This window comes from Pelobates fuscus, chromosome 3, assembly GCF_036172605.1.
Source record: "Pelobates fuscus isolate aPelFus1 chromosome 3, aPelFus1.pri, whole genome shotgun sequence".
In the NCBI taxonomy this organism is placed as follows: domain Eukaryota; kingdom Metazoa; phylum Chordata; class Amphibia; order Anura; family Pelobatidae; genus Pelobates; species Pelobates fuscus.
The window spans coordinates 295937132-295964815 of NC_086319.1; the positions used below are offsets into that span (position 1 = coordinate 295937132).

A 27684-nucleotide genomic window follows, 5' to 3' on the forward strand; every position below is an offset into this window, starting at 1 on the left:
GCTGGGTAGAAGCATGTCCTACTCGTACAGAGAAAGCAGGAGAAGTTGTGAGATTCCTGCTACGAGAAATAATACCCCGATATGGACTACCCTGTTCTATAGGATCGGACAATGGTCCAGCTTTTGTTCATCAGTGCCTACAACAACTGACTCATATGCTTGGTATAAAGTGGAGGCTTCATACTGCATATAGACCCCAGAGTTCTGGTAAGGTAGAGAGAATGAATAGAACTATAAAGAACCAGTTGGCTAAAATGTGTCAGGAAACCCAACTTAAGTGGAACGTTCTCTTACCCATAGCTTTATTGCGAATCCGCAGTACCCCTACCAGAAGGATGGGCCTCTCTCCTTTTGAAATCATGTATGGGCGACCACCTCCCGTACTTGGTAACTTAAGGGGGGACTTGAGTCAGTTGGGAGAAGGAATTACCCGGCAGCAGGTTGTAGAGTTGGGTAAGACTATGGAGGAGGTACAGAAATGGGTACAAGATAGATTACCTGTGAATATTTATCCCCCTGTTCATAGTTATCATCCAGGAGATCAAGTGTGGATTAAAGAGTGGAATAATGTGCCGTTAGGGCCCAAGTGGAGAGGTCCTTATGTTGTTCTTTTGTCTACCCCTACAGCGATAAAAGTAGCAGAAGTGACTCCGTGGATACATCACTCCAGGGTTAAACCAGCAGCAGTCGATTCTTGGCAAGTTACAGCAGATCCAGAGAATCCCTGCAAGATCCGGTTAAAACGCACTACTCAGTCGGAGTAACGAGGAATTGTGTGGATTACAAATTTTATTGTTACAGGGAGTGAGTGTTTTAGACGGCCATAATAAAGCCTGTCCGCTCACCAACACATAGTATATAAGTCAGGAAAGTCTCGAAGGGACACCTGTGAAGACGAGCAGAACTCCATTCCCTGCAGCCCTCACATCCTGGAAGCTGAGGCGCCATCGCACGGACGAAGACTGAGGATGACGGCGAAAGATGTGCTTTTGATAGTGTTTATTTATATGTGTTTTTATATTCAGGAAGGTAGAGGTACCGACACTCCTAGCTGTGAGGTGTGCATTAAGACTACGAGAACAGGTAACCATATTTCCCAAACCCTAATCTGGCATTCACAATACGAGTGTAAAGGAGATGTATCGAGATGTAGATACTTAAATATAGACTATAGTGTGTGCCATTTAGGAGTAGGAGAACCTAAGTGCTTCAGTCCGGAGTATCAACCTCGTACAATTTGGTTGACTCTCAGGAATGGAGATCCTCAGGGGACCCTAATTAATAAGACGGTATTAGAATCCGTACATTCTTCGGGTGTTCTGCTATTTGATGCGTGTAAAGCGATATCGAGTGGTAGAAAGCCGTGGAATGTATGTGGGGATCTTAGATGGGAGAGGACGTATGGGTCTAACGATAAATACATTTGTCCCAGTAGCAAAAATAAATATGTGAGTCCTAGATGCCCAAATAAAGACTATAACTTTTGTCCATATTGGTCTTGTGTGGGGTGGGCGACTTGGGGACAGACAGTAGACAAAGACATGATAGTGACTAAGTTGCCGACTAGCCCATATTGTAAGTCTATGGAATGTAATCCCATCCATATACTTATAAATAACCCCGACAAGTTCTTAGACAAATATGGCAATTTATTTGGGTTTCAAATATACGGGACGGGTTTAGATCCTGGGACATTATTGTTTATAGGGATAGAGACTGATACGGTATCCTCCCAGACTCATCAAGTATACCATTCCTTTTATGAAGAGATGAGTATAGATAATAAGATCCCCCATAATGCTAAAAACCTGTTCATCGATTTAGCCGAAAGTATTGCCGGTAGTCTTAATGTTACCAACTGCTATGTGTGTGGAGGTACTAACATGGGAGACCAATGGCCTTGGGAAGCAAAGGAGGTAATGTCCGGTTCTGAGGCAGTTGACCAATTAATATCTACACAAGCCGATTATCATATGAGTGTTAGAGGTAAATCTGAGTGGAGATTAAAGACCTCCATCATAGGTTATGTTTGCATAGCAAGGAAAGGAATAATGTATAATACTTCTGTAGGAGAATTAACTTGTCTAGGGCAAAAAGCTTATGATGATGATACAAAGAATACAACTTGGTGGTCGGCTTCAAATGTCTCAGAACCATCTAACCCGTTTGCTAGATACGCCAATTTAAAGGATGTGTGGTTTGATCTATCCATCACATCAACCTGGAGAGCCCCAGCAAATTTGTACTGGATCTGTGGTAAGAAGGCCTATTCGGAGTTGCCACAGGACTGGGAAGGGGCATGTGTGTTGGGTATGCTCAAACCATCCTTCTTCTTGTTACCGATTGAAACAGGTGAGACTTTAGGTGTTAAAGTGTATGATGTGAATCATAGGAAGAAAAGGGGACCCATAGAGATAGGTACCTGGGAAGATAATGAATGGCCTCCCCAGCGTATCATAGATTATTATGGGCCAGCCACGTGGGCTGAGGATGGTACCTTTGGTTACAGAACCCCTATTTATATGCTCAACCGTATTATAAGATTACAGGCGGTGGTTGAGATTATCACTAATGAGACATCACAGGCGCTCAATCTTCTAGCGAAGCATAACACCAGGATGAGGACAGCAGTCTACCAAAATAGATTAGCCTTGGATTACCTTTTGGCAGTAGAGGGAGGTGTATGTGGGAAGTTTAACCTGAGCAATTGCTGTCTTCAAATAGATGACGAAGGGCAAGCAATAGCTGAGCTTACTAGCCATATGGTTAAACTAGCGCATGTGCCTACTCAGGTATGGAAAGGGTATAATCCAAGTAGTTGGTTTGGTAGCTGGTATGAGTGGTTTGGAGGGCTTAAGGCAGTGGTAGGAGGAGTCCTACTAATTTTAATGTTGTGTCTACTCCTGCCGTGTCTTATACCCTTAGTAGTTAGGTCTGTGCAAAGCCTGATAGGAAGTATAGCAGAGAGGAAGGCTGCTGCACAGATAATGGCGATTTATAAGTATAAGGCTTTAGATCAGGGAGAACTTATGCAGGAAGATGAGTGTTAAAAAGATTCACATCATAAGATAAGTCTGGTCTGGTTCAAGGTAACTTGCGGTGTAAGCAAACCAAGGTTAAGTGATGCCTCAAGTAATTGTAAAATATCAAGAGGCATCAAAGGGGGGAATGTGGTGGAATCTCGGTAAAAATAAATTTAGTAGGCCGAGATTACCACGTGGCATGTGTACGTGCATATGCTGACGTATCGATCAGTTGGTTGCACGAGGCAAGATACGATCAGTAGTGTACGGAGCATGTGCAAGAATACAGGATATAGTATTCCCCCTCCTCCATTGTGCTGGACAAGCCATGCGGTCAAACAGGAAGTTAATTCTTATTTGTGTTGATTGGTCAAGGGAATGTGCGGGTGGAGCTTAATATGGGAGGAGTTATGTGCCTATATAAGGAGCCTGCACTATTGTCCGGGGCTCAGACTTTGCTGTATTTTGGTGACGCTAGTCCCTCTGAGTCCCGATCGGTGATCCAATAAAGAATCTCTTCCTTCCTGAAGAAACCTGTGTCCATCTCTCTGTGCTTGGCTTCCGTCAGTTTCTCCGGTATCATTTTAGACGGCATATATTTTATACGTCACTAAGCCTGTGGACCCAGGTTCTGTTTTGTTTCCTAGCAGTCTTAGCATGTTATAAGGTTCATTTAGAGGCTTTCTTATGCAGATTGTAAATCATCACTGTCTGCCACTTCGTTTCCTGGCACAGGACAGTCGCTACCAGATATATACCTACAGCCACAAAGGTTGCCCCCCGCATAGAGGAAAATATAGGTACATAATTTGTCCACCCATGTTGCGGCAGAGAAGAGGCCCACCTTAAGTGCCTTCTCCTAGAAAGGCCTTTCCTGCTGACATAGAACAAAACTCACCTGTATAGATACACACCAGCATAATCGTAATCATATTTCATAAATAACCACTGACTTGTTTAAAATTTTTAATCATATTTTATAACTAACTACTGACTAGTTTAAAATGTTCACTATAAATGAAAACTGTGCAGCGATTATTGTAATTTTGATATTTGTGCCACGACATTGTTTCCTATGTACACTTGCTAGATGTTTATCTCGGCGATCGTGGCCACCTCTATGTGTCTGTATATTTTCTGCACATCACAAATAAATAATAAAAAAAAAAAAAACTAACAGTATTATGACATTCACAGCTAAAATGTCAGACGGAAATACAAATTTTTTTAAAAATCTTATTTTTCAATTTTTTTTAAAATTTTATTCATAACGAATTAAGTTCCATATATGAATAGTTAATGATAAATTAAAGCCCTGTTTCTCCTGAACAAAATGATATATAATAAGTGTGGGTGCATATAATATGAAAGAGGGGAACTACGGGTGAACAGACATATAGCGCAAATTCTAGTTTTTGTTTACGTTTTGTTTTGATCAGAACGTGCACTATTGACTCCGTCCTGAAGGGGTTAAACATATTTTGTTTTTTGGGGGGGGGGAGTGTGGGGGTGGGGTTTCTAAAGAATGCCAATAGTGCATTATTGTAAGAGTGGACGGGAAGCTGTAGAAACCCTTTAAACCAGGGCTGTCCAACCTGCGGCCCCCCAGATGTTGCTGAACTACAATTCCCATGATTCCCTGGCTATCTGTTTCATTGAAAGAATCATGGGAGTTGTAGTTTGGCAACATCTGGGGGGCTGCAGGTTGGACAGGTCTGCTTTAAACCACATTAAATATTTTTTAATGCCTAGGGTGTTTTCTTTGACTCCGACCTCTCATGTCCAGCCTATCGCCAAATCCTGTCGCTTCGATCTCAAAAACATTGCGCACATCTGCCCTTACGTAACGCCAGATGCGGCTAAGGTGCCGGTCCATGCCACTGTCCTTTCTTGCCTTGACTACTGCAATCTGCTTCTCAGTGGTCTTGCATGCTCCCAACTTGCCCCATTACTGTCTATAATGAATGCGGCGGCAAGGCTCATTTTCCGGGCCACCCGGACCTCACCCCTCTGTCAGTCCCTGCATTGGCTTCCCGTAAGATATATAGCTCAATATAAGTCTGGTTCTTGCTTTCAAATCTCTACATAATGTTACTCCCACCCAAGTATCCTCCCTAATGAGTGGTGTATTTTGGATATGTGCTGCCCTAGGCATGTCAAAATTCGGGCACCCCCCTACCTGTTTAAGACAAACACGCAGTTTGACTGACAGACACACTCTGACACACCCATTCACTGACAGGCAAACACTCTCAGATTCACATACAGTGACATACATTCACTGACGGACACACACACTCACTCGGACACACAGTGACAGACATGCACACATTCACTGACATACACACTGATACTGATACATTCACACAGTTACAAAAGTATTATATATATTTTTAAAATATTAATGTTAACCCCTTAAAGGGACACTGCAGGCACCCAGACCACTTCTGCTCATTGGAGTGGTCTGGGTGCCAACTCCCACTACCCTTAACCCTGCAACTGTAAATATTGCAGACAGCCACTAGAGGTCACTTCCTGGGTTCTAGCACAGGTTTCCTGTGCTAGAGCGTCGCTGGACGTCCTCACGCTGTGTGAGGACCTCCAGCGTCGCTCAAAACCCCATAGGAAAGCATTGAAATGATTTTTCAATGCTTTCCTATGGGGAGACGTAATGCGCATGCGCGGCATTTCCGCGCATGCGCATTAGGTCACCTCGGCCGGTGAGCGAGATTAGTCTCGCCCACCGACCGACGTAATCACTAGGAGGAGCGTCGCGGAGGCGGAGACAGCGGCGAGGGACATCACCGCTGTCCCAGGTAAGTGACTGAAGGGGTTTTCACCCCTTCAGTAACCAGGAATTGCGGGGTGGGAGGGAGAGGGACCCTCCAGTGCCAGAAAAACGGATCGTTTTTCTGGCACTGGAGTTTCCCTTTAAGGACACATGACGTGTTACATGTCATGATTCCCTTTTATTCCAGAAGTTTGGTCCTTAAGGGGTTAATCCACCCAGCATCTCTACCTTGGGGAGAGCTGGAGTGCATTATTCCCTGGCGTCCATTGGAGCTGTCTGGCTGGGCTGGTGGTCTGGCTGGGCTTGCAGGCGTGGCAGCGAGGGAGCTGTAATCCTCCTGCTCAGCTCCCTCACCGCTCAGTGATGCCGGGAGCCGGGTGACATCATATCCCGGCTCCCATCATCACTGTGGGGCACGAGGGAGCCAAGCAGGAAGAGCTCAGTGGGCTCATTCGCGCCCGCCCCCCAGGAGCACTGGAAACATTTCAAAGCCTCGGGAGGCCCTGAGGTGGCCAGCGGGCCAGCTCTTAGGCACCCCATGAAAGAGGCGAACAGGTAATCTGCCAGGGCGCTTATGGGGCATTTTTATTGCCGCCCAAGGCAAATGCCTTGTTAGACTCGTGGGAAATGCAGCCCGGTCCCTAATACACAAGTATGTCCTGTCTAGACCCTACCCTCTGCCGAAGACCTGCCGAAGTCCCAAAGCGCACACAGCCACCAAACATGTATGACATGATATTTTATTATGACAGAACACAACTATTTACACACACGGACTCATGCATACACCTTGACACACAGATACAGTCACTGACATATACACATACCCTCACAGATACGGACACTGACACACATACAAGGCATAACAATTTGATCTGCAGTCACCCTTAGCTTACCTTGTGTCCTGGCTGAGGCTGATGGGAGTGAGCATGATATGCTCACTGCAGCTTCCTCCCTCCCTGTTTATCACTTCATCATAGTCGGCAGATACTGCAATAAATTAAGGGCATTTAGCATATATTAAGAACCTCCCTCCCCCTGAATATTATTTCTGAGCAGAGGCCCAGCCGGGTGCCTGGCTCTTTAAGAGCCAGACTCCGCTCCTGCTCAGAAATAATAGCCATGTGGGGGAATAACACAAACAATCTGATATATATATAGTATGTCAGATTGTGTGTGATTACCATGATATTGTTTAACACTTGAGGGTGTCAGGGAGACAATCTACAAATACAGGAGCATTCCTGACCTACCGGGACACTTGGGATGTCTGCATGTTTGTTAGTCCACCCATCGTAAAGCGCTACGGAATTTGTTGGCGCTTACATAAATATAATAATAATAATATAAATCAGCCTGTGTAAATAAGATACATTGTTCTACAGGACATAATATTTTCGTTGCATAAATTATCAGTAAGTCGTCACCTCACGTTTGTCAGAACAGCCTTGGCCACACTGAAAACCCTAAAGTAAAAGTGTCCCTCCTTGTCCATTTGACTATTAAACCATTGAATAAAACGTTGAGAATCACCTTTAACCCCGTAAGGACCAAACTTCTGAAATAAAAGGGAATCATGACATGTCACACATGTCGTGTGTCCTTAAGGGGTTAATTAGCATTAATCATTTTACCCAATACTCTGATGTCTTTTAAATATTAGGGACTTTCTTTGAAACCCTTATTAGCTGGCACTGCATAGCTGCCAATGGTTTCACAATGGACATGCAATCCTGAGCCTCTCCTGTGACATGGTGGCTATTGCCAGTCTATCAGTGTCTCTGTGTACACAGGGCTTTATACTGAGACCACCGTCCACCTGCGTGACGTCACACTCCCGCCGAAAGGTGTGCCTGAACTGTTGGGAAAACTTCCCAGAGGAAGTTCCGCCCCCTAAACTTTACCACTCTGACGATTGGCTGAGAGTCGGCTCGTCTAAACGCAGAGAGCAAGCGGATTGGTTGAGGGGATAGGAGCGGCTCAGCGCTGAGGGCAACACTGGGAGAAAGTGCGAGTAAAGCTGGCGGAGTGAGACGAGTGAAAGGCACTGCTTGGCATGTGCCAGTGACACCCGGGGGGAGGCCACCATGAAGAGCTTGAAATCCAGGCTGAAGAAACATGAAGTTAATATCACAGTGAGTGCTGGCAGGGGAGAGAATGGGAGACAGGGGGAGCTGTATGGCTCAATCAGGGTGCACTGGGGAAAGAGCTGGGTGCAGGCATGGGGTTTGTACTGGGGGGACTATTGGGGTGCAGGCATGGGGTGTGTACTGGGGGGACTATTGGGGTGTGTACTGGGGGGACTATTGGGGTGTGTACTGGGGGGACTATTGGGGTGCAGGCATGGGGTTTGTACTGGGGGGACTATTGGGGTGCAGGCATGGGGTGTGTACTGGGGGGACTATTGGGGTGCAGGCATGGGGTGTGTACTGGGGGGACTATTGGGGTGCAGGCATGGGGTTTGTACTGGGGGGACTATTGGGGTGCAGGCATGGGGTTTGTACTGGGGGGACTATTGGGGTGCAGGCATGGGGTGTGTACTGGGGGACTATTGGGGTGCAGGCATGGGGTGTGTACTGGGGGACTATTGGGGTGCAGGCATGGGGTGTGTACTGGGGGGACTATTGGGGTGCAGGCATGGGGTGTGTACTGGGGGGGACTATTGGGGTGCAGGCATGGGGTGTGTACTGGGGGGGACTATTGGGGTGCAGGCATGGGGTGTGTACTGGGGGGACTATTGGGGTGCAGGCATGGGGTGTGTACTGGGGGGGACTATTGGGGTGCAGGCATGGGGTGTGTACTGGGGGGGACTATTGGGGTGCAGGCATGGGGTGTGTACTGGGGGGGACTATTGGGGTGCAGGCATGGGGTGTGTACTGGGGGGGACTATTGGGGTGCAGGCATGGGGTGTGTACTGGGGGGGACTATTGGGGTGCAGGCATGGGGTGTGTACTGGGGGGGACTATTGGGGTGCAGGCATGGGGTGTGTACTGGGGTGACTATTGGGGTGCAGGCATGGGGTGTGTACTGGGGTGACTATTGGGGTGCAGGCATGGGGTGTGTACTGGGGTGACTATTGGGGTGCAGGCATGGGGTGTGTACTGGGGTGACTATTGGGGTGCAGGCATGGGGTGTGTACTGGGGTGACTATTGGGGTGCAGGCATGGGGTGTGTACTGGGGTGACTATTGGGTGCAGGCATGGGGTGTGTACTGGGGGGACTATTGGGTGCAGGCATGGGGTGTGTACTGGGGGGACTATTGGGGTGTGTACTGGGGGGACTATTGGGGTGCAGGCATGGGGTGTGTACTGGGGGGACTATTGGGGTGTGTACTGGGGGGACTATTGGGGTGCAGGCATGGGGTGTGTACTGGGGGGACTATTGGGGTGCAGGCATGGGGTGTGTACTATGGGCATCATAACCACTATAATGAACTAAAAACCAAATAAGAGTTACTTGCGCACCATGCTTTAAAGCATTATCCTGTTAGTAAGCAGCCATCTGACATGTGATATTTTCCGTGCCACAGGGGATCTGTCATCATGTGTTGAATTAGGGTCTTCACAACCACAGTCCCATTGCTGCATGCATTTCATTCTTTGCTATAGCCTTTACAGAGCAGGTTTAAATCCAGGAACTGTTTATCTATTCTTTTTATCTCCAGGTGCTATATATTACGCCCCACCTCCCCCTTGCAGTGTTTGTCTCTTTCCAACATATTACTCAGGGACAGTGAAATTCAATTGTACTTCCCACTCCCCTGACTTTATTGATCTGGTGTCATGGTGTGTGCTGTTGTAAATAGTTGAATGTTTTGCATTTAATATATTTTTCACTAATCTCTTTAAATCTGCTCTGATGTTGGGGCAAAGTTTTACTTTTTATTTCTTGGAAAACCAGTTTCACATGTGTAAATGTAATTCCATGAAAAATGATACTCCATGCCTTTTCAAGCTCCCTGCTCATATAGCTGCGGGTATGGGAGTGTAGAAAGGAAAACATTTTGATTGATGGAATAGATATGGTAAAAATATTCTCAAACCTTTAAAGCAAGTACACAATGATGGCACATTATAGAACAATGTTTTTTTTTTTTTTGTTTTTTCTCCTCACTATTATAGTAATTTAATCTTTATTCGGTAGAAAATGCGATGATTTATTCGTAAAATATACATTGTTCATCATAAGTGTCAGACATCACATTATTCTTGTTTTCTTTTCACACAGAAAATGCCTGCGCTCTTTGAAATGCAGTAAATTGTGTGTATTTTTTAATATACTGCGTCAGGGTTCAATTTAAAACATTGGATACGCAAACTGCAAGGTGAGGAAGGTTTTGAACATTAACTGAAAAAAGGAGAAACAATGCTGTGCAGGAATTTTAAAATCACTTTGTGATAGCCGAGTTTACAGCATGTCTTCTGTGTACTTCTTTTTTTTTTTCACAAAAAGATTCTTTTGATTTAAGACATTTTGATATCATCCATATAACATTATTATTATTATTATTATTATTATTATTTTTTTTTTTTCTGTAACACCTGTTAGTGATGCCACTGTAGGGCAATGGAGGCATAGTTACAGATGTGCTTTTTCTTAATGTGTCCTCCCCTGCAACATACCATCAACATACTTGACGGTGACAGGCCTGCTTTCATCTTCATAGCTTCTAACTCTAGGAGAAACGTAGGTTAAAGCATATCTTGAGTTGTTTTTCAAGTCCTGCCACTTCTTCATTAATGCTCCAGGCTGTACCATTCAATATTCTTCCAAAAACAGACAGGTTAGGTAGGGGTCCATCTTGTAAACAAACGACCTTATGGATATAGAATCTCCTCTGCCACCGGCTTTTTTTTTTGCTAACTAGTCAAGTCCCCCACTTTTTGTCCATGTAAAATGATTAATTGTAAAATATTACCCTTGTTTGTATATGTAACCTAATAACATCGTATTGTTTCCATATCCTACGGAGGAGGTCTATGTAGGAGGGAGGAGACCCCTCTATCTATGAAAGCCAAATAGATTTCCTTTTGTTGATATGTTTTTTTTTCCTCTCTCTGAACAGAAATTTCCAGCCTGCGCCTATATATTTTTTCCCATTGCATTCCTAGCTGATAACTTACCTAAACAAATGACTCTTAGGATAATTTCCTCTATATTTATTAGTTATAGAGTGCTGTAAAACTTTTATTCATACTATAACACGCTCTATTAATGTTGACTAAGATATTAGAATGGAAGACTTTTTTTTTTTTTTTTTTTTTAAACGGTTTCCTTAACCTTTTTTTTTTTTTTTTCTCCTTCAGTGGTAGGCCATGTTCGTCACTCCAGATGTTGTTCACTACACCTCCCCTGATGCTTTGCCACCAACATTATGGCTTTAAGAGCATTATGGGAGATGTAGTCCACAACATCTGGACTGTTGAAGGTTGCATACCTCTGTTCTACTTCTTTGCTTTCTTCTTCTTCACAGTTCTTATCTAACCAGAGAGAAACAGACCTTTTGACTACAGGAAGATTTGTTATTCAATAATTATGCAATCATTTTTGCTCATTTTGTTGTGGTCTATTCAAGCAACATACCTTGCCAACATGTATAGTAACCTTATTTTCTATGGTCACATGTATTTTCCCCATCTGTCCATATATGAGTGTCAGCTATGTAGGACTCCTCTTTCTTTAGAGAGGTTCACATCCTGCAGCACCAGTTAGGTATTTGCTGCCTGTGACGAAGTGCCCTTCGCCACTTGTTCTTGGAGAGGACTGATGGCTAGCCTTTTACCATGTGACTATAGCCCCTGGGATGTATGGCCCTTTAAAAGCCCTTTTTGGGCATATTGAACTTTAATACACTGTTGCTGCCCCTTTAAAATATATGGGAACAGCTTTGCACTTTTGAAGTGGCACTTCGGATACAGTCGAAGTAGTCGGACATACGAACATGTGGCGGCGGCCATTTTAATTTAGTCGAACGCGGTCAGTGTTTTTTTGCCGTCGAGTTCATGGAACTCAAATCAGATACACGACGGCACAAACACCGCTGACTTCTTACCTTCTCTGGAACTTAAACACTTCAACGGAAATCGAGTGCGTTCAACTATTCGAACGCCATGTTAACATTGGATATTTGCACGAACGGCCCCCGTTTGTTACTGGAGGCCGCCATATAGTAGCGGTAGGGGTTCCCCCGAAGAAGGCGCCGGGTAACCGGACGGATCCATGCCTCCGTTTCTCTTAGCGCTTGCCTGTAGAGTTGTCTTCGGGAGCTCAGCTTCCCCCAGAGGTAAGCGCTGAACCTCTTGGCTGTCAGGCCCCGCCCCCCAGTGGTCACTATTTTTAAACTTCATTAAATAAAATTACATTTTTTAAAGACTGGTGAGCAGCCATTTCGTTTTGGATACTGTGTCATATAAAGCTCTGGTTGATGCGCCCGGCAGTGAAGCGGTTAAAGCGTGAGTGCAGGGGTTTTTTGTGTGTGTATGTGTGTGTGTGTATGTATGTATGTATGTATGTATGTATATATATATATATATATATATATATACATACGAGCCATCTCATTTGGATACATAATACAAAAAATCATGTACTCCGTATCAATCTCCGTATCCCTTTAAAGTCTAAAGGACTCACAATGTATCATGAGGAAATCTTCAAATGTGGTTTATGGTTGCCCTTCCCTTCTCGTGACTATAACAGAAGCGGTGGGCTTAACTGCATAATTTGTTAGATTCTGAGAAATACAAGGCTCTGCTTATCTTGGAGTCCATATGTTTTTTAAATGATCTCATGACTTGGATGTTCTAACTAGCTGGAATTGAATTAGAGACACAACTTTCAGTCTGAAGAAGCAAGCTCCCTCTGCACAATCACTTTAACTCTCCTTCCACCAGCTCGCCATATATCTTCTTTAAATTCTGTCTGAAAAAGGATTTGAGCAGTATCATCGTTTACAATAAAAAGGCAGTAACAGCAGTGCTATATAAAACGTAAATGGGGAGATGTAAGGTTTAAAATATTTAAAGCAAAATCCCATGTATACTTCCTGTTCCCATTAACAGCAAGAACGATCTAGTACAGTGAATTAAATCTTTTATTTTTTATTTTTTATTATTTCTTGGTCACATACTGTATTAGAATTGGTACTGTACTTAAAGGGACACTATAGTCACCCAGACCAGTTCAGCTCAAGAAGTGGTCTGGGTGCCAGGTCCCTCAGCTTTTAACCCTTCAGATACAAACATCGCAGTTTCAGAGAAACTGCTGTGTTTACATTTGGGGTTAATCCAGCCTCTAGTGGCTGTCGTCCGGACAGCCACTAGAGGTGCATCTGCCACGCTGGAGGCATATTATGCGTCCATAGGAAAGCATTTGCACTTTGAATGCATGCTGCACTTGCCACGCATGCGCATTCGGCTCCGCTGACGTCGGCGGGGGAGGAGAGGTCACCAGCGCCGAGGGAGCCCGACGCTGGATAAAGGTAAACTGCTGAATGGGTTTTAGCCCGCACCCTCAGGGCACTATTGTGTCAGGAAAACTGCTTTGTTTTCCTGACACTTTAGTGATCCTTTAAATAATAACTCCAAGCACCATGACCACTTAAGTGTTTTGAAGTGCTCATGGTGCTTGGCGTCTAATTTCAATTTGAAATGTTGCACATACTGAGGTATCTGAGGTTGCGGACATGTTGTAACTCCACATCCAGCAGCGTCACTAGTCGGCACGGAACAAGCTTTCCTGGCTGACTTATGATAATTCTATGCATATTAGGCATCTGTTGTCAGCACGCATAGCAGGTTGGCGACACTGTCTGTAGCAGCACAGACCCCTCCTGCCATGCTGTGTCCTTCTCTCACCCCTTCTTTCTCCAGTGAAGGAGGTAACATCACTGCAGGAGGACTGGGCTGCAGGAAAAACTTGGGACACCATATGAAAATTTGTAGGTAAAATAGAACTGTTGCAAGCAAAAAGGTAACCGTTCTGCTTTAAGGCTCAATTCAGGGTTATTCACTGATGTCCGAATGGAGCATTATCCGGGTATTGTCAACGGTATTTAACAATGTCTGAATTCTGCACTTCTGGCACTGAATAAGCTAGAATTATATAAGAAATTTTGCCTGCTGAACGAAAGGCATCAAAGCTTAAAATCCATAAACTGTTATCTTTTATTTTGTTATTTTTTACTTTATTTATTGCTTTTGCATCTTCCCAGTTCAGGTTAAAATATAAATACATGATGCTAATATCTGGGCAATTTGGAGTTTAACAACAGGATCCTTTAATTTGTAGATGTGCATAAAAAGTAAAATCCTATCCCTGCACATGGCAAGCAGAGTCTTTTCTAAAATTGTACTCCGCAATAGCATTTCTGATCTTTACAATGCTGAAAAACTGCTGCCTCGCTTCATAATTTATCTGTTTATTTCTGAGAATCTGAAGGCTGTGGTACCTCATGTATCACTCCTTGTTTTCACATTTTTCTTTCTATTAGAAACGGAAATCTTTTAGATAGAAAAGTCAATTTTGAATTTATGATTCAGAAAACGGCTTGTTTTTAAGTATGCACACAGTATAGAAAGTGTTGAGATTCATAATGTACAGTATTTGAAAGTTATAAGAAGTTGCTTTGTGTATATGTAAAAAGTATTTTGCACATGGATAGCCATGTGATCTGGCCCTGAGAATTGACTTGTTCTTCATGTCTGCTTGGGCAAGCTACAGAGCACCTTTTAGAGTTGTATCACTAGTTTATGGGAAAATGCTGTAGGGAAGGTAACTGGATAGATTTCAATCTTATTCTTGTACAGGTGCTGGTTGCTGATATATGTTCTCGGGCTGGGAAATCCATAACTCTGTCATCAGGTTGGTTGTCTGTTTAATAGGATTATGTAATAAAAAAAATAAAACATTAAGATATGTAAAGGAATAATATTGTATACAGTTTCATCCTATTAAATTATGTGGTTCAGCAATTTAGGGTTTAAACCTAGGAAACGTATAATTACAGCAGAAATGGATAGACGTGTGAAATGGCTTTCCTATAGTAGAAGAAATTGTTCTACAAAAATGCTTGTGGAAATGTAAAATACTAATTATGAGCCTACTGAGTAGGAAGTAAGTTGAAAAAGACACTCCAAGCACCACAGTCATGTATGCTTATTTTTTTTATTTTCCCTCCCATTAACCCTTGCCCACTCATCATATGAAATTAATGGAAGTACTAAGTTATGTTACCAGGGGTCAAGTCCTGGGGGGAAAAAAAATTACACTCGTATGCATATATAAACGCGTGCACACAGACAGACAGAAGCACAGACATACTCACACTCACACAGTGGTGTATTTTAATTTTGTGCTGCCCTAGGCATGACTAAACCTGAGCACATCCCTAACCTAAATTGACCACCCCTTCCTGTCAAGGGTGCACCTCTTCCTGATTAAGAACCCACCCCTTCCTCTTTAGACTCCACCTTTTCATGCTCCTTAAAAAAAAAACAAAAAAACTATCGTGCCAGGAAAACAATTCCCTATAGTGGTCCTCCTCCCCCACTCGACACTGAAGGGGATAACATCCTATGGGTTTTTAGCAGATGCTGGATGTCCTCATGCACAGCGTGAGGACGGCCAGCATCAGTTAGGCGACTTTTGGGTCACCGAACCACCCGAAAGTCCCTCTAGTGGGACAGCCACTAGAGGTGGAGTTACCCATCAAGGTAATTATTGCAGTTTCTGAGAACCTGCAATAATTACACTTGCAGGTTTAAGGGGATTGGGACACCGCACCCAGACCACTTCAATGAGCTGAAGTTGTCTGGGTGCCTAAAGTGTCCCTTTAAGCACACACATCCACTGACGGTAACACACTCATTGACAGAGACACAAAGAAACATTGACACACACACACACGCACTAATAGACAAACAGACTCTCACTGATTTTGACACACTCACAAACATACACATGCATACACTAACAGAAGCACACACACACACACACACACACACACACACGAACAGACATATATACAAATTATTATTATTATTATTAGAATTAACATTTCCCACCCAGCCTCCCTACCTTTTGGGAAAGCTGACATGGATGGGTCCAGTGGGGCTGCAGTGAGGCATGTTCTCCCTGCTCTGCTCCCTCACGGGCTGTTTACTGCTCCCGGCATCAGCAAACGACGTCTGATAGGTACACAGGCACCCGCCGGGGGGTCCATCAGGTGACCCCCCCCCATGACAGGGGGAACACAGGATGCCATTTGGGGGCAGCATTTTTTTTTCCCGCCCCATGGTTGGTGCCTTCAGGGGGGAACGGCGTTCCTGCTGTGAAAAAAGTGCAGGAACGCCGTTCCCACGCATTCCTGCAGGACTCGAGCCCTGTGTTACACTATGAATAATTGGCATCACATCGAGATGTGCAAATAAAATGATTCTTTATTGAAACCACATATTTCTCGATTCACAGTAAAAAAAAAAGCGTATTTTTTTTGTTTTGTTTTTTGCTGTGAGCCAGGCCATACGTGCTTTCAATAAAGAATTGTTTTATTTGTACATCATCGCTGAGATGCCCGTTTTTCATATTGCGTGGCCCTTCAGAGGAATGGAGGTCCACGAGTTATCTCTGAGTCCGGCACAGATTTTCTACTAATTTGGAAGTACGATGTAGTCTGTGCACACCCACGTACACCTTTTTTGTGAAACTGTCTGTGTGCACATATTTCCCAACCTGTGGACTGCACCTGCGTGTGGATGCAGTTCCTTCCCTCTTAAGACTTGAGGAGAGTACGACAAAGAAGTTTGTGCATGTTAAACCGCACAAGTTGTACAGATCTTGGACCACAAAGAGGAAGTAAAAAGCACTTTTGATGTTATGGCCTGAGGGAAAACTAAATTATTTTGCTCATTTACATTTGTGATTGTTTTACAGCACAAGCACTTTGTTTCACATTTTATAATAACTTGCATAATTTGCTAATGGTAGGCTGTAATTATTGATCATTTATTTATATTGTGTTAAGCATTTTTAGCAGAACTTGGTACTCCTAGTATAATACAGTTGTATAACTCCTTTGTTTGACAAACAAGCAGATACAATGGCTTTTAAAAGCCCTGCATCTAAGCATACAAATCTCCATAGCGGGACACTATAGGTACCTGAACAAATACAGCTTAATGTAGTTGTTCTGGTAGGTTTAGTCTGTCCCTGCAGGCTTTTTGCTGTAAACACTTTTTGCTGTTTACATTGCTTCCTAAGGACACCTCTAGTGGTCGTCACTCAGACTTCCACTAGAGTTGCTTCCTGGGTCAGTACTGCACAATGTGGAGATGCTGATTGGTGCAATGTTTTTGTTGTGCATGCACAATAGCCTCTCGATGCTCTCAGCAAAGAAGGCGGATCAGCTGAGGGACTAGCATGGGCAGGCCTGTGCGGTGATGGGGGGGGGGGGGGGGAGGGGGGAGGAGAGAAAGGGTATGTTTTCTACTTATTTAGGGGGTGGGCAAGGGGGTCCAGGAAGCTAAATTGTATATTTAACACTACAGGGTCAGGAATACACATTTGTATTTCTGATCCTATATTGTTCCTTTAAGAGATACCAGGTACAGATAATCAGTATTTTATATTAATCTCACAAATTCTAACAGGGTTATTCACTAAAGTGAGCATTTCAAAGTGAATTTCAAATTTAAGTTAAGAGTAGCTGATCTGAAAGCAAAGCTGACTGAGAATGTATCTAGTTTGGCTCTTTTAACTTCACTTTGTATTCACTCTGAATTCTCACTTTAGTAAATTACACTGCAAGTAATGATTTTTGATTTCTGGAATGTCTTTATAATTGGCAGTTTCTGGATCCTACAGTCCGATAAAGTGTAAGCACCCAGGTCTGCCTGTTTTTAATCCTCTATCTCTGCTTGCTGAGTGCTGACTCCCACATCAAGCAGGAGCGCTGCATGCTTTAGATTCCAGCTACAGGGTGTGTATGTGGGGGTTGTGTCCATTATTCTTTCTAATATATTTAACTTATCCTTTTCTGGAGAATATTTTTTTAGGAAAGATGAAATTCCCATACAGATAATAACATTAGGGGCCCACTGCAGGTTACCTGCGCGTTAATGGATATGTCTGTGCAGCCCTCCATTACTGTTGTGTGGGTGATTAATCTCAGGAATGTCTATATTCTTAGCATTACCTTCTTTAAAGAATGACTAGAAAGCCTGGTGAAGCCTCTGTGTAATTCTTGCTAAGAATTAAAGTTGTGGAAAGCCAAAACGTGACAAAGCTTCTTGCGAATTTACTGTTCTGATACAGTGTAGAACAGTTAACCAAGGGATAGCTTTTAGTCTGTTTGTTATTGAACTTGATAAATATGGGGATTATATATAGTTTGTAGGGCTGTTGGTTATTCTTGGTGTGTTATTTGTGCTATAAAAAATTGCAAATGCAGGTACCAATGTATATTATCTAGAGCAAGCGTGCCCAAAAGGTAGTTCGACAGATGTTTTAAAACTGTTTCCTCTCCTGCAACTGTCAAAAATAACCTACTAAGTTCTCAGTGATTTACTTTTAGTGCAACCTATTTCATTACCCCTACTTATACCCTTTGTGTCACTATACCCCACTCCCTCTAGCATGTAAGCACATTGAGGGCCCTCAACCCCTCTGTTCCTGTGCGCCCATTTGTCTGGTTACAATTACGTGTCTGTTAGTCCACCCATTGTACAGCACTACGGAATTTGCTGGAGCTGTATAAATAAAAAAAGAATGATAATTATGCTTTTGTTATTCCAAAGGCATGCAAAGCATCAATGGAGTTGTAGTTCTACAAGATCTGGGGATCTACCTTTTGGGCACCCCTAATCTAGAGGCCTTCTTGTAACCAGTGAGTATGTTACTCCCAGACTACACTCCCATTGCCTTTTGCATGTGCCTACTACTCATCCTGGGCTGATAAGAGAACTATTTTAGGTGAACACAGGGTAGCAGCAGAGTCTGCTCATTATTGCATTGCAATAATGCATTGGACTTTTTCATCCCTTTTAAGGGAATGAGATCTATTGAAGACAGACCTGTACACTGATTTAACAGTGTATAAAACCCTTTATTTATTTTTTGTTATGGTGAACATATTTTACCCCAAATCATCAGCAGAGATTAAGTACCTAATCAAAATATGACCACCACTTCTGTTGTCTCTGCTCTTTTCCTGATAAACATGCCCGCTCCTTTCCTGATAAACATGCCCCCTCCCTTTCACTTTCTGCACCCTGAAAGTACTCCGTGTGTGCAGGTATCAGCCCTAGCTGTGAAAGGTCACCTGGTATTGTAGTGAGGCTAAAATCACGTTTGCTCAAATCTCCCGGATTGATCGCTACAGTGTGCCACCCTCAGAGTATTGATTGCCAGGGGATGTGCCATCACTTTTTAGTTCTGCAAGTTGAAAACATGCCAGCTTATTGAAAAGGCATTTACCTAACAGGGATACTGACAGATTATTTTGCTGCGAGCAGCATGACCCGGGCCTGCTTTTTCTGCCATGACCTCTGCATGGCTGGCTCTTGCTGTGAGTTAATCACAATTTTTACAGGTATATATTAGAATACAGATCTCGTTTTACATTGTGTGTGGATGTTGTAATGTACTTCCTGCAGGTGGTATGATTGCAGCACCAAACTATCCCATCCTGTCTATTCATTTCTGAAATGCCTGGTTGGCATTCTGTGCTGTGGGTGACATCAGTTCCAAAGTATTCCACATTCAGCAGACAGAACCCGATCTGAAGGATTAGATGTTGCCATTCTATAAGTTACCAAGGGTGAACATTACAAGCTCATAAATCTAAGTTCTGTGTTTCATGTTACTTTTACATTTGGGCATTGTGATGTCTGCAATGTTACAGGCTTCTCAGATAATTATTTCCAATCTCTGGTATCTACCCTTGTAGTGCCCTATTCCATTGCATGTACATCATTTTCTTTTTGAACATTTCAGCCCCTAAACCAAAGTATGCTATTTTTTTTACCAAGAGGTGAAGAAAGGACCTAGTGTGGATTGAATTATTTTTCATTAACGTTCTGTTCTTTACAGCTGTACTTTAAACAACATCTTTTACATTTCACTTCTACATTCTGATACCAATTATTGCTAGCAAAGGCATAGAATTTGTATTGTAGTAAATAACAACAAAATAAATCCTTTCAGCTGTCAATCATTTCTTGTCATAGGAGTTAATGGCAAGATTGATTGACTGCTAGGTGTATGCAGTAAGGAGAACCCTTCTTTAGATGGATCTTCTGATTACCATAACTTTTGAATCTGCTACTGTGCAGATACAGCAAATTCCATGAGTAGCAATGATTCACTTCTCCACCCAAAGTGCTCACTCATACTGATCACGCAACAAGCATGAACAAACTGGCTTTGCCAGTAAGACTCACATCTCACATTTTGTACCAAGTCACAGTATAAACAGAACGTCCATCAATTTTATGATGATCACCTATTTATTAAAGGAAAAAGTAGTCGTAGGAATGCAAATTTAATCTATACTTGTCTGGGTATATACCTTTTTTTTTTATGAATCCACAAGTGTAAGATGATCATGAAGGAAGAGATGGCTCTCGAATAACAGCTCTCTGCATAAGAGCTATCCAACACTGGATCTAGTATCTGTCATGAGTTTCTGGCAGTCACCAGTTAGCAAAATGGATGATAAATCTATGAAAAAGGTGTCTAGTTTTGTTGGGTGTATTAATCTTTAGCAAGGTATATAAAACCGTATCCGTTATCACAGTCCGAGACTAATGTATACCTAAGAATCGCATAGGGTGAATTGAATGGTATTAAAGATTATTTTTTTATTTTTTATTAAAATGTTTTAATTAAATAATACTGCTGTACAACTCGCTTTAGAAGAATGGGGTGGATAGGGACTCCTCCATACAGGGGGTTTTGAGCTGTAGAATGGTTGGACTAGTGTATTTCCTGTAGGAATATGTTGGGATTAGTTTAGCAAGGTGGGTCACCTTTTCAGGGGAATTTAATTCCTCCATAGTTTTAGGTTGACACGTTGGGTTATTTGGCATCTGGTAAGGGGCAAAGTTTTGTGCATCCCAGAAAGGTAATAACAATTACCGAAGAGTATTGATGAATGTGTTTCGGTTCTGGACCTAAGCAGTGTATCCATTTGAGCGTTGGAAGTGACACTTATGGAAAGCCAAGGGTTTGGACAGCCACTCCGATACGAATTTAAAAAGGGATTTAAACATCAAATTGGCTTTACAATCCCCATTCCAGTGAGCTGTGTGCTTCTTGAAAGACTCACTGTTGGCTTATATCAGTAAATGGTTGCTTGTTGGGACAAGTCTGTTGTGAGAAAAGGCGACTGCTGCATTGCGGATATGGCTGAATATATACATAACTAGCCAGGTCTCCAGAGATGGAGAGAAAACCAATGAATATATTATTTCAGCTACACTTGCTTTGAAGGAAGGTTAACATGAAAATGTCACTTGTGTTGAGCTTGCGTGAATGTCTTTAAAAAGAATGCCTCACAAAGAAATGTTTTGTTGCCTTTTTTGCCTAGGACCATTATCCAGGTCCTGCATCTGGACATGCATGTGACAGGTGCTGTTTAATTGTGCTCTCATTCTATTTTCTACCTGTATGGCCAGCCCAGTATATTGCTGTCATTTCCTGAACCTTGCCATGTAAAACTGTTATACTACTAAAATAAAATGATTAGTTTTTTCTTTGTTCTGTATAATATTCATATTTATTTATTTTGTTTTCTCCCAAAAACCCTTATGGCTTATGTTATATAATGTTAGCTATCGGATAACAGAGGGTGTGTGGAAACAGCCAGGTTTTTGTGTGACTCCCTTATTTCAGTGTTTGTGTTTTAGACCTCTCTCCTTCTCTGTTCCTGTGAAGTTTGGGATTCAGCCAGTTGAACTGTACAGGGTCACTGTGACACATGCTGGCAGGCATTCTCTTTGTTTGATGGGGTGGTGGAGGGACGCTGTGATAGAATGCGTGTATCCTCCCCCTCTGCATGGAAAGGAAGAGGCGCTAGATGGTTATCTGAAGGGAGATTCTCTTTCAATTGTTTCATGTGTTTATCCATCTATCCCTACTGCTTTGCAGTTCCATCTTTCCTGCCAAAATAAATCTGTCCATCTGTCTCTGGTTAACTGTATTTTTAAAGCGTGTTTAGAGGCTTTGCTGTTTCAGCAGTACTGAGGAAACCATGAATAAGGAGTATGGTCCATCTTATTAAAAGAAAACTACAATTTATAGATAAATATATAATTCCGTCTTTAAAATGCACACCCCGGAGTCATTTAATTGCTGTCTTAACCTGCCCCCAGTGCAACCAGCCATCATTGTTGTCCAGACATAAGCTAAAGGGAAAAGGTCATGCAGCGTTAGCCAAGCCTCAGCAAATTGCTGGTGGGCTGGAGAGAGATTTATTTATTTATTATTTTTTCTTTCTTTTTCTTTTTTTCCTCAACTGCTGTATATTTGGGATCAGGCTCAAACTTGCACTAAGGCCACTTGGGTACTGTGGGTCTATTCACAAAATGCTTAATTGTATCTAAACAAGGCTGAAGACCAGTCAGTTGTCATAAATTACCTTATTTTAGCAATTTGTTCAATTTACAAAAAGCTAATTCTGTTATTTTCTGCCACATTTGCCCTTCCATTTGACCATCGTTTGGCCATCTGTTAATGACTAAATCAGCCATGTCATGTGAATATTTTCCTGAAATTAAGAAATAGTGGAATTGCCTTTAATTTGATTCTTCCAATTTCCCTCATGGAGTTATCATACTGTATCTAATTCAGAGGTGAGCTCAAATGGTTTGTATTTAAAAGGAACACTCCAAGCTCCATAACTACAGCATGCGGTATGTGATCAGGTGATGAAGTACTGCAGGGCTTCACTCAGGAAAGCCAACAGAAGCTCCTGCTTCGGACCTTCCGTCTCTCCGATGGAATTAGTTAGTGACACAGAGCCACACCTGGCTTACAGGTAAACTTTTTGACTCCTTACAGTGGGTGGGTGCCAAGATACTCTGAGAGCACTGTAACGTTTTGCTAATGTGTACTTGAGGTTTGCAGCCTTCCTGATTTTGGGCAGGAAACAATAGATTCTTAAAAGTGAACCTATTATGACAGATTCACTTTTACTGATCTCTCCTTAAGCAGTGCATATGTCTTTTATCATAGTGACAAATTGTATCAATGCTTTAGGGAATGTTGACATACTACACGCAACCAGTCCAACGCTGCTGCCGCCAATGGGGTTTCGTAGATGCTTTGCTTGAATGTCACTCACCCCTGCCAGTATGTTTGGATCAAGAGTAGGATTGTCCTGTTTATGGTAGTGTTCCCAATAAGGTCATTTATGCAGGTGACTGGTGAGAGCAAGGCATGAATGTGCTTTTGTTTCAAAACCGTTTGATATCGGATTATAGACGCGGTGGCACGCTGGAGTGGTATTTAGAAATTAACTTTAACCCCCTTAAGGACCAAACTTTTGGATTAAAGGGAAATCATGACATGTCACACATGTCATGTGTCCTTAAGGGGTTAAAGGGACACTGTAGGCACCAAGACCACTTCATCTCATTGAAATGGTCTGGATGCAGTGGTCCTTTTTAGTTTTAAGCCTGCAAAGTAAAATATTGTAGGTTTTTAGAAACTGGAATGTTAACATTGCAGAGTCAAGTCCACTCATACTGACAACCACTAGAGGAACTGCTGCACTGTTGAAGTGACACAGAAGCTCTCATATCAATGCAGTGATTCCATGCTTTCCTATGGAGATGCTTAGATGTGCGCGTGTTGCTGTCTGCGCATGTGCATCAGGTCCCCTCTATGTGGATTACGGAGTTGGACCATCCTTCATTACATTGCGGGAGGCGAAGAGATGAGCAGTGCCGAGGGAGCCTTTCCACTGGAAAGTGTAAGTGTGTAAAACAAACTTATTTTTTTTACGTTTGTTTGTTTTACATATTGTGTACATGTGAGTTGAGTCTTGCTCTGGGTAAATGCTTGTAGTTCCAGACTGTAAGGAGCCTTGTAACGTTAAACAGGACTATGTTGGCCTTGAATTCTATGAATCTATATCTGTAGCAGAGTGTACATGTAGCCGTCCTGGAATTCTTTGAGTTTTAGTTATATTTAAATATCTGTATCATTATATATATATTTTTTTTTTTACTACTAAAAAGCAAGGTGCAAAACACACCAGTACACAGCTAAATATGCCACAGTGTCATACCTCATGTTCTGAATGGCAAGTGGTTGTAAGAAAAAGTTACACAAATCTGTAATGGCTATATACTAGTATAAAGCATATAAAATCAATTACACAGCAGATCAGAATGAGTGAATTTTCACACAATAAAAGCATTGTCAATATGCACTCAATGGCAGCTTTATTATGTGCACCTTTCGAATACTGGGCAGGACTCCCATTTATCCCTGAATAGCCTGAGTTCTTCATGATATTAATTCAACAGTGTTTTAAATATTCCTCAGTGAATCTGGTCCATGTTTAGATAACATTGTTCACTGGCTGCAAATTTGTTGGCTGCATATTCATGCATCAAATCAACCATTTCACCACATCTTAGAGGTTCTCTACTACTAGATTAATATGTTGATGGTGGAGGACATTGTGTATATTGATGTGCATTGAACTCGCTGTCATGCTGGTATGTTGTCATGCTACAAGCAGCCATTAGAGGTTTGGTAGACTGTAGACCAAGAGAGGTTGCACATACTGATCAACAATACTTGAGCTGTATTCTTTCCATGAATGCTGTATGCATTCAAACCACGCTTACGTTCTAGTAAGGTGCCCAAACTATGCAAATAAAATATTCCTCAAACTATTATTCCACCACAAAGTACTGGTCTACAGATTCTTATTTACGAGAAAATCTGACCCTACAAGCTGAATGCTGCAGCAGAGATTGAGATACGTCTGGCCAGGAAGTTTTTCCTATTTTCCTGTTAGCTGACAGGAATGGAGATCGGTGTGGTCTAATGTTACTGGAGCCCACAGCTTTCCAAACTGTGTGGTGTGACACATTAGTGTGTTAGCTACACATTCTAAGTGTGTTGTGAGGAGGTGTCCGTTCGGATGGGGAGCGGTCACTCCATATAGGGTGGCTGAGCAGATGGACTGTGCTAGAGGAGCTTCTGTTTCACCTACCCAGTCTGACAGGAAGCACAGGGGGGGACGGACGACAAAAGAGAGGCACAGGAGAGGAGGAGGCACAAAGACACACAGGGGCTGAGTGGGGTCAAATAGACACACAGAGGGGCTGAGTGGGGTCAAATAGACACACAGAGGGGCTGAGTGGGGTCAAATAGACACACAGAGGGGCTGAGTGGGGTCAAAGAGACACACAGAGGGGCTGAGTGGGGTCAAAGAGACACACAGAGGGGCTGAGTGGGGTCAAAGAGACACACAGAGGGGCTGAGTGGGGTCAAAGAGACACACAGAGGGGCTGAGTGGGGTCAAAGAGACACACAGAGGGGCTGAGTGGGGTCAAAGAGACACACAGAGGGGCTGAGTGGGGTCAAAGAGACACACAGAGGGGCTGAGTGGGGTCAAAGAGACACACAGAGGGGCTGAGTGGGGTCAAAGAGACACACAGAGGGGCTGAGTGGGGTCAAAGAGACACACAGAGGGGCTGAGTGGGGTCAAAGAGACACACAGAGGGGCTGAGTGGGGTCAAAGAGACACACAGAGGGGCTGAGTGGGGTCAAAGAGACACACAGAGGGGCTGAGTGGGGACAAAGAGACACACAGAGGGGCTGAGTGGGGACAAAGGTGCGCACACAGAGGGGTTTGGGTGGGACAAGGGGACGCACACAGAGGGGTTTGGGTGGGACAAGGGGACACACTGAGGGGGGGGACTAAGACACACTGAGGGTGGGAAAAGAAACATGCAAAGGGGTTGGGGGAGAAATAGGACCGCCTGCCAGCCACTCAAGTCTGCCCGCTACAGCAACCAGTCAAAGCAGCCAGCACCAGTAAATACTTATGCTGGGTGTGTTATATTAGTATATTGTGAATAGGGGCCAGCATGTTAGGAAGACAGTCGAAGGATCACACATGTATTGCGCATGTGGAATCCGGTCAAAACTGATGATTCTGTCTCACTTCTGGTGACGTGGCTGCAACTGAAGTAATGTGTTAAAAAAATAGAACGCTGTCTTGACCGCCGCCGTGCCATGAAATGATGCATGTCTGGGAAGTGTCATCATCCTGAAAAGTCTGGAAAGCTCTGCTGTAGCCCATTCACTCCAGTGTTTGATATGTTGTGTTTGATGATCTTCTGCCCATGATTGTTGTAACTCATTCTTCTTATAGTTAGTGCCATTGTCCTGACATCTTGAACCTATCTGTTGATTCTCAACAGGCCCCTGTTAACAAGGTGTTTCTGTTCTCAGAACCCGCTTACTGAAGTGATTCCATTTATTTATTCCCCTTTGTACCATTCTCTGTAAACCTTTTGAGATACTTGAAAAATTCATATGGTTGGCTGTTTCTTATTGAAACCACTTCAGGTGTCCTCATGTTTCCCTTCTGGTGTGTGATTTGAACAACTGAACAATTTGTGCACGGAATCCTTGACATATGATTGACTGATTAGATATTTGCTTTAATGAACAAATATACCTAAGTGTCAGCTGAGTGCAGTATTCTTATAAAAGAGCACACATACAAACAAAGCCCTGTGCAATCTTTAGATTAGATACTCTTCACGTTTATATAGGTTCCCTTAAAGGGCTACTACCATTAGATAGCTCGTGCCAGAGCACATATTGGTATGTAAACTTACAATGTAATACAAGATTGTAGGTTTTTGGTTTGGTGACGTGGGTGTGTTGCTTATTCAACGTTTAGGATCTGAATCCAACGCACAGATAGTTTTACCCATCTGGTACTCCTCAGCAAGTTCCTAGGGTAGGGCAATATCAGGCTACCATTGATAAAGTTGTGATAGGATTAGCTGGTAACAAGTATGTTTCTCTTCAACTTTTACACATGACGACATAACCATATACTTACGTTTTGCCACACTTGTTTGTGAATTTAGCATAAAGATTAAACTAAAAGGGCAGATTTTTTTTTTGATATTGTGTGTTCTGTTTGGTGACTCGTTTTTCATAACACAAATCCCTTTAAGGTTAAAGGGAAAACTAGTGTTCGCAATACAAAGCTGTATTCATAACACTATAGTGTCCCACTGCCCCCACGTGGCACTCAAAGGGTTAAAAAGCTCTTTAGACACTAACCTTATTCCATTGTCTGACATTGTCTCCACCACCTCTGACGTCATTATAAGGAAGAATCTAAAGTGCATGTGAAGTGAGTGCCACACACATTAGGCCTTCCCCATAGGAAAGCATTGAATCAATGCTTTCCAACGGTAATTTCGAAGACACTGGATGTCCTCATGCAAAGTTAAACTCTGTGAAGCAGTCTTTACACAGCAATGGAAACACTGCAGTTTCTCTAAAACTGTGATGTTTTCAATTGCACAGCTGAGGGGACAGGGTCACTTCACCCAGACCACGTCAATGAAATAGTCTGGGTATCTATAGTGTCCCTTTAAGATTTTATTGAAGTTTGGCTAATATGTAACGCCTTAATGACTGGTTGTGGTATGTGGAATATAAATGTTCAGACAACTCATGGTTTCGTTTACTTGCTGAGCAAATGTTTGCAGGTTTTAAACTCTTAGTAGATATCAGAGTACAGTCTTTTTGGTTCTTTAGATTGTAGTTATACCTGTGAGTGTGGAACCATCACAAATTCAATGAGTAACTACAGCAGCTAGA

At 42.9% G+C, this 27684-nt stretch overlaps 1 protein-coding gene across 2 annotated transcripts in view; it reads left to right on the forward strand.

The window, feature by feature from the left end:
* The first annotated feature begins 7799 nt into the window (after positions 1-7799).
* Positions 7800-27684, forward strand: part of UACA (uveal autoantigen with coiled-coil domains and ankyrin repeats) — a 60643-nt gene continuing 40758 nt past the window's right edge. For both annotated transcript variants that reach the window (XM_063448714.1, XM_063448715.1), the window contains exon 1: positions 7800-7949. In XM_063448714.1, the coding sequence (XP_063304784.1) occupies positions 7902-7949 (48 nt within the window). In that variant the 5' untranslated portion in view covers positions 7800-7901. The remainder of the gene's footprint in view (positions 7950-27684) is intronic.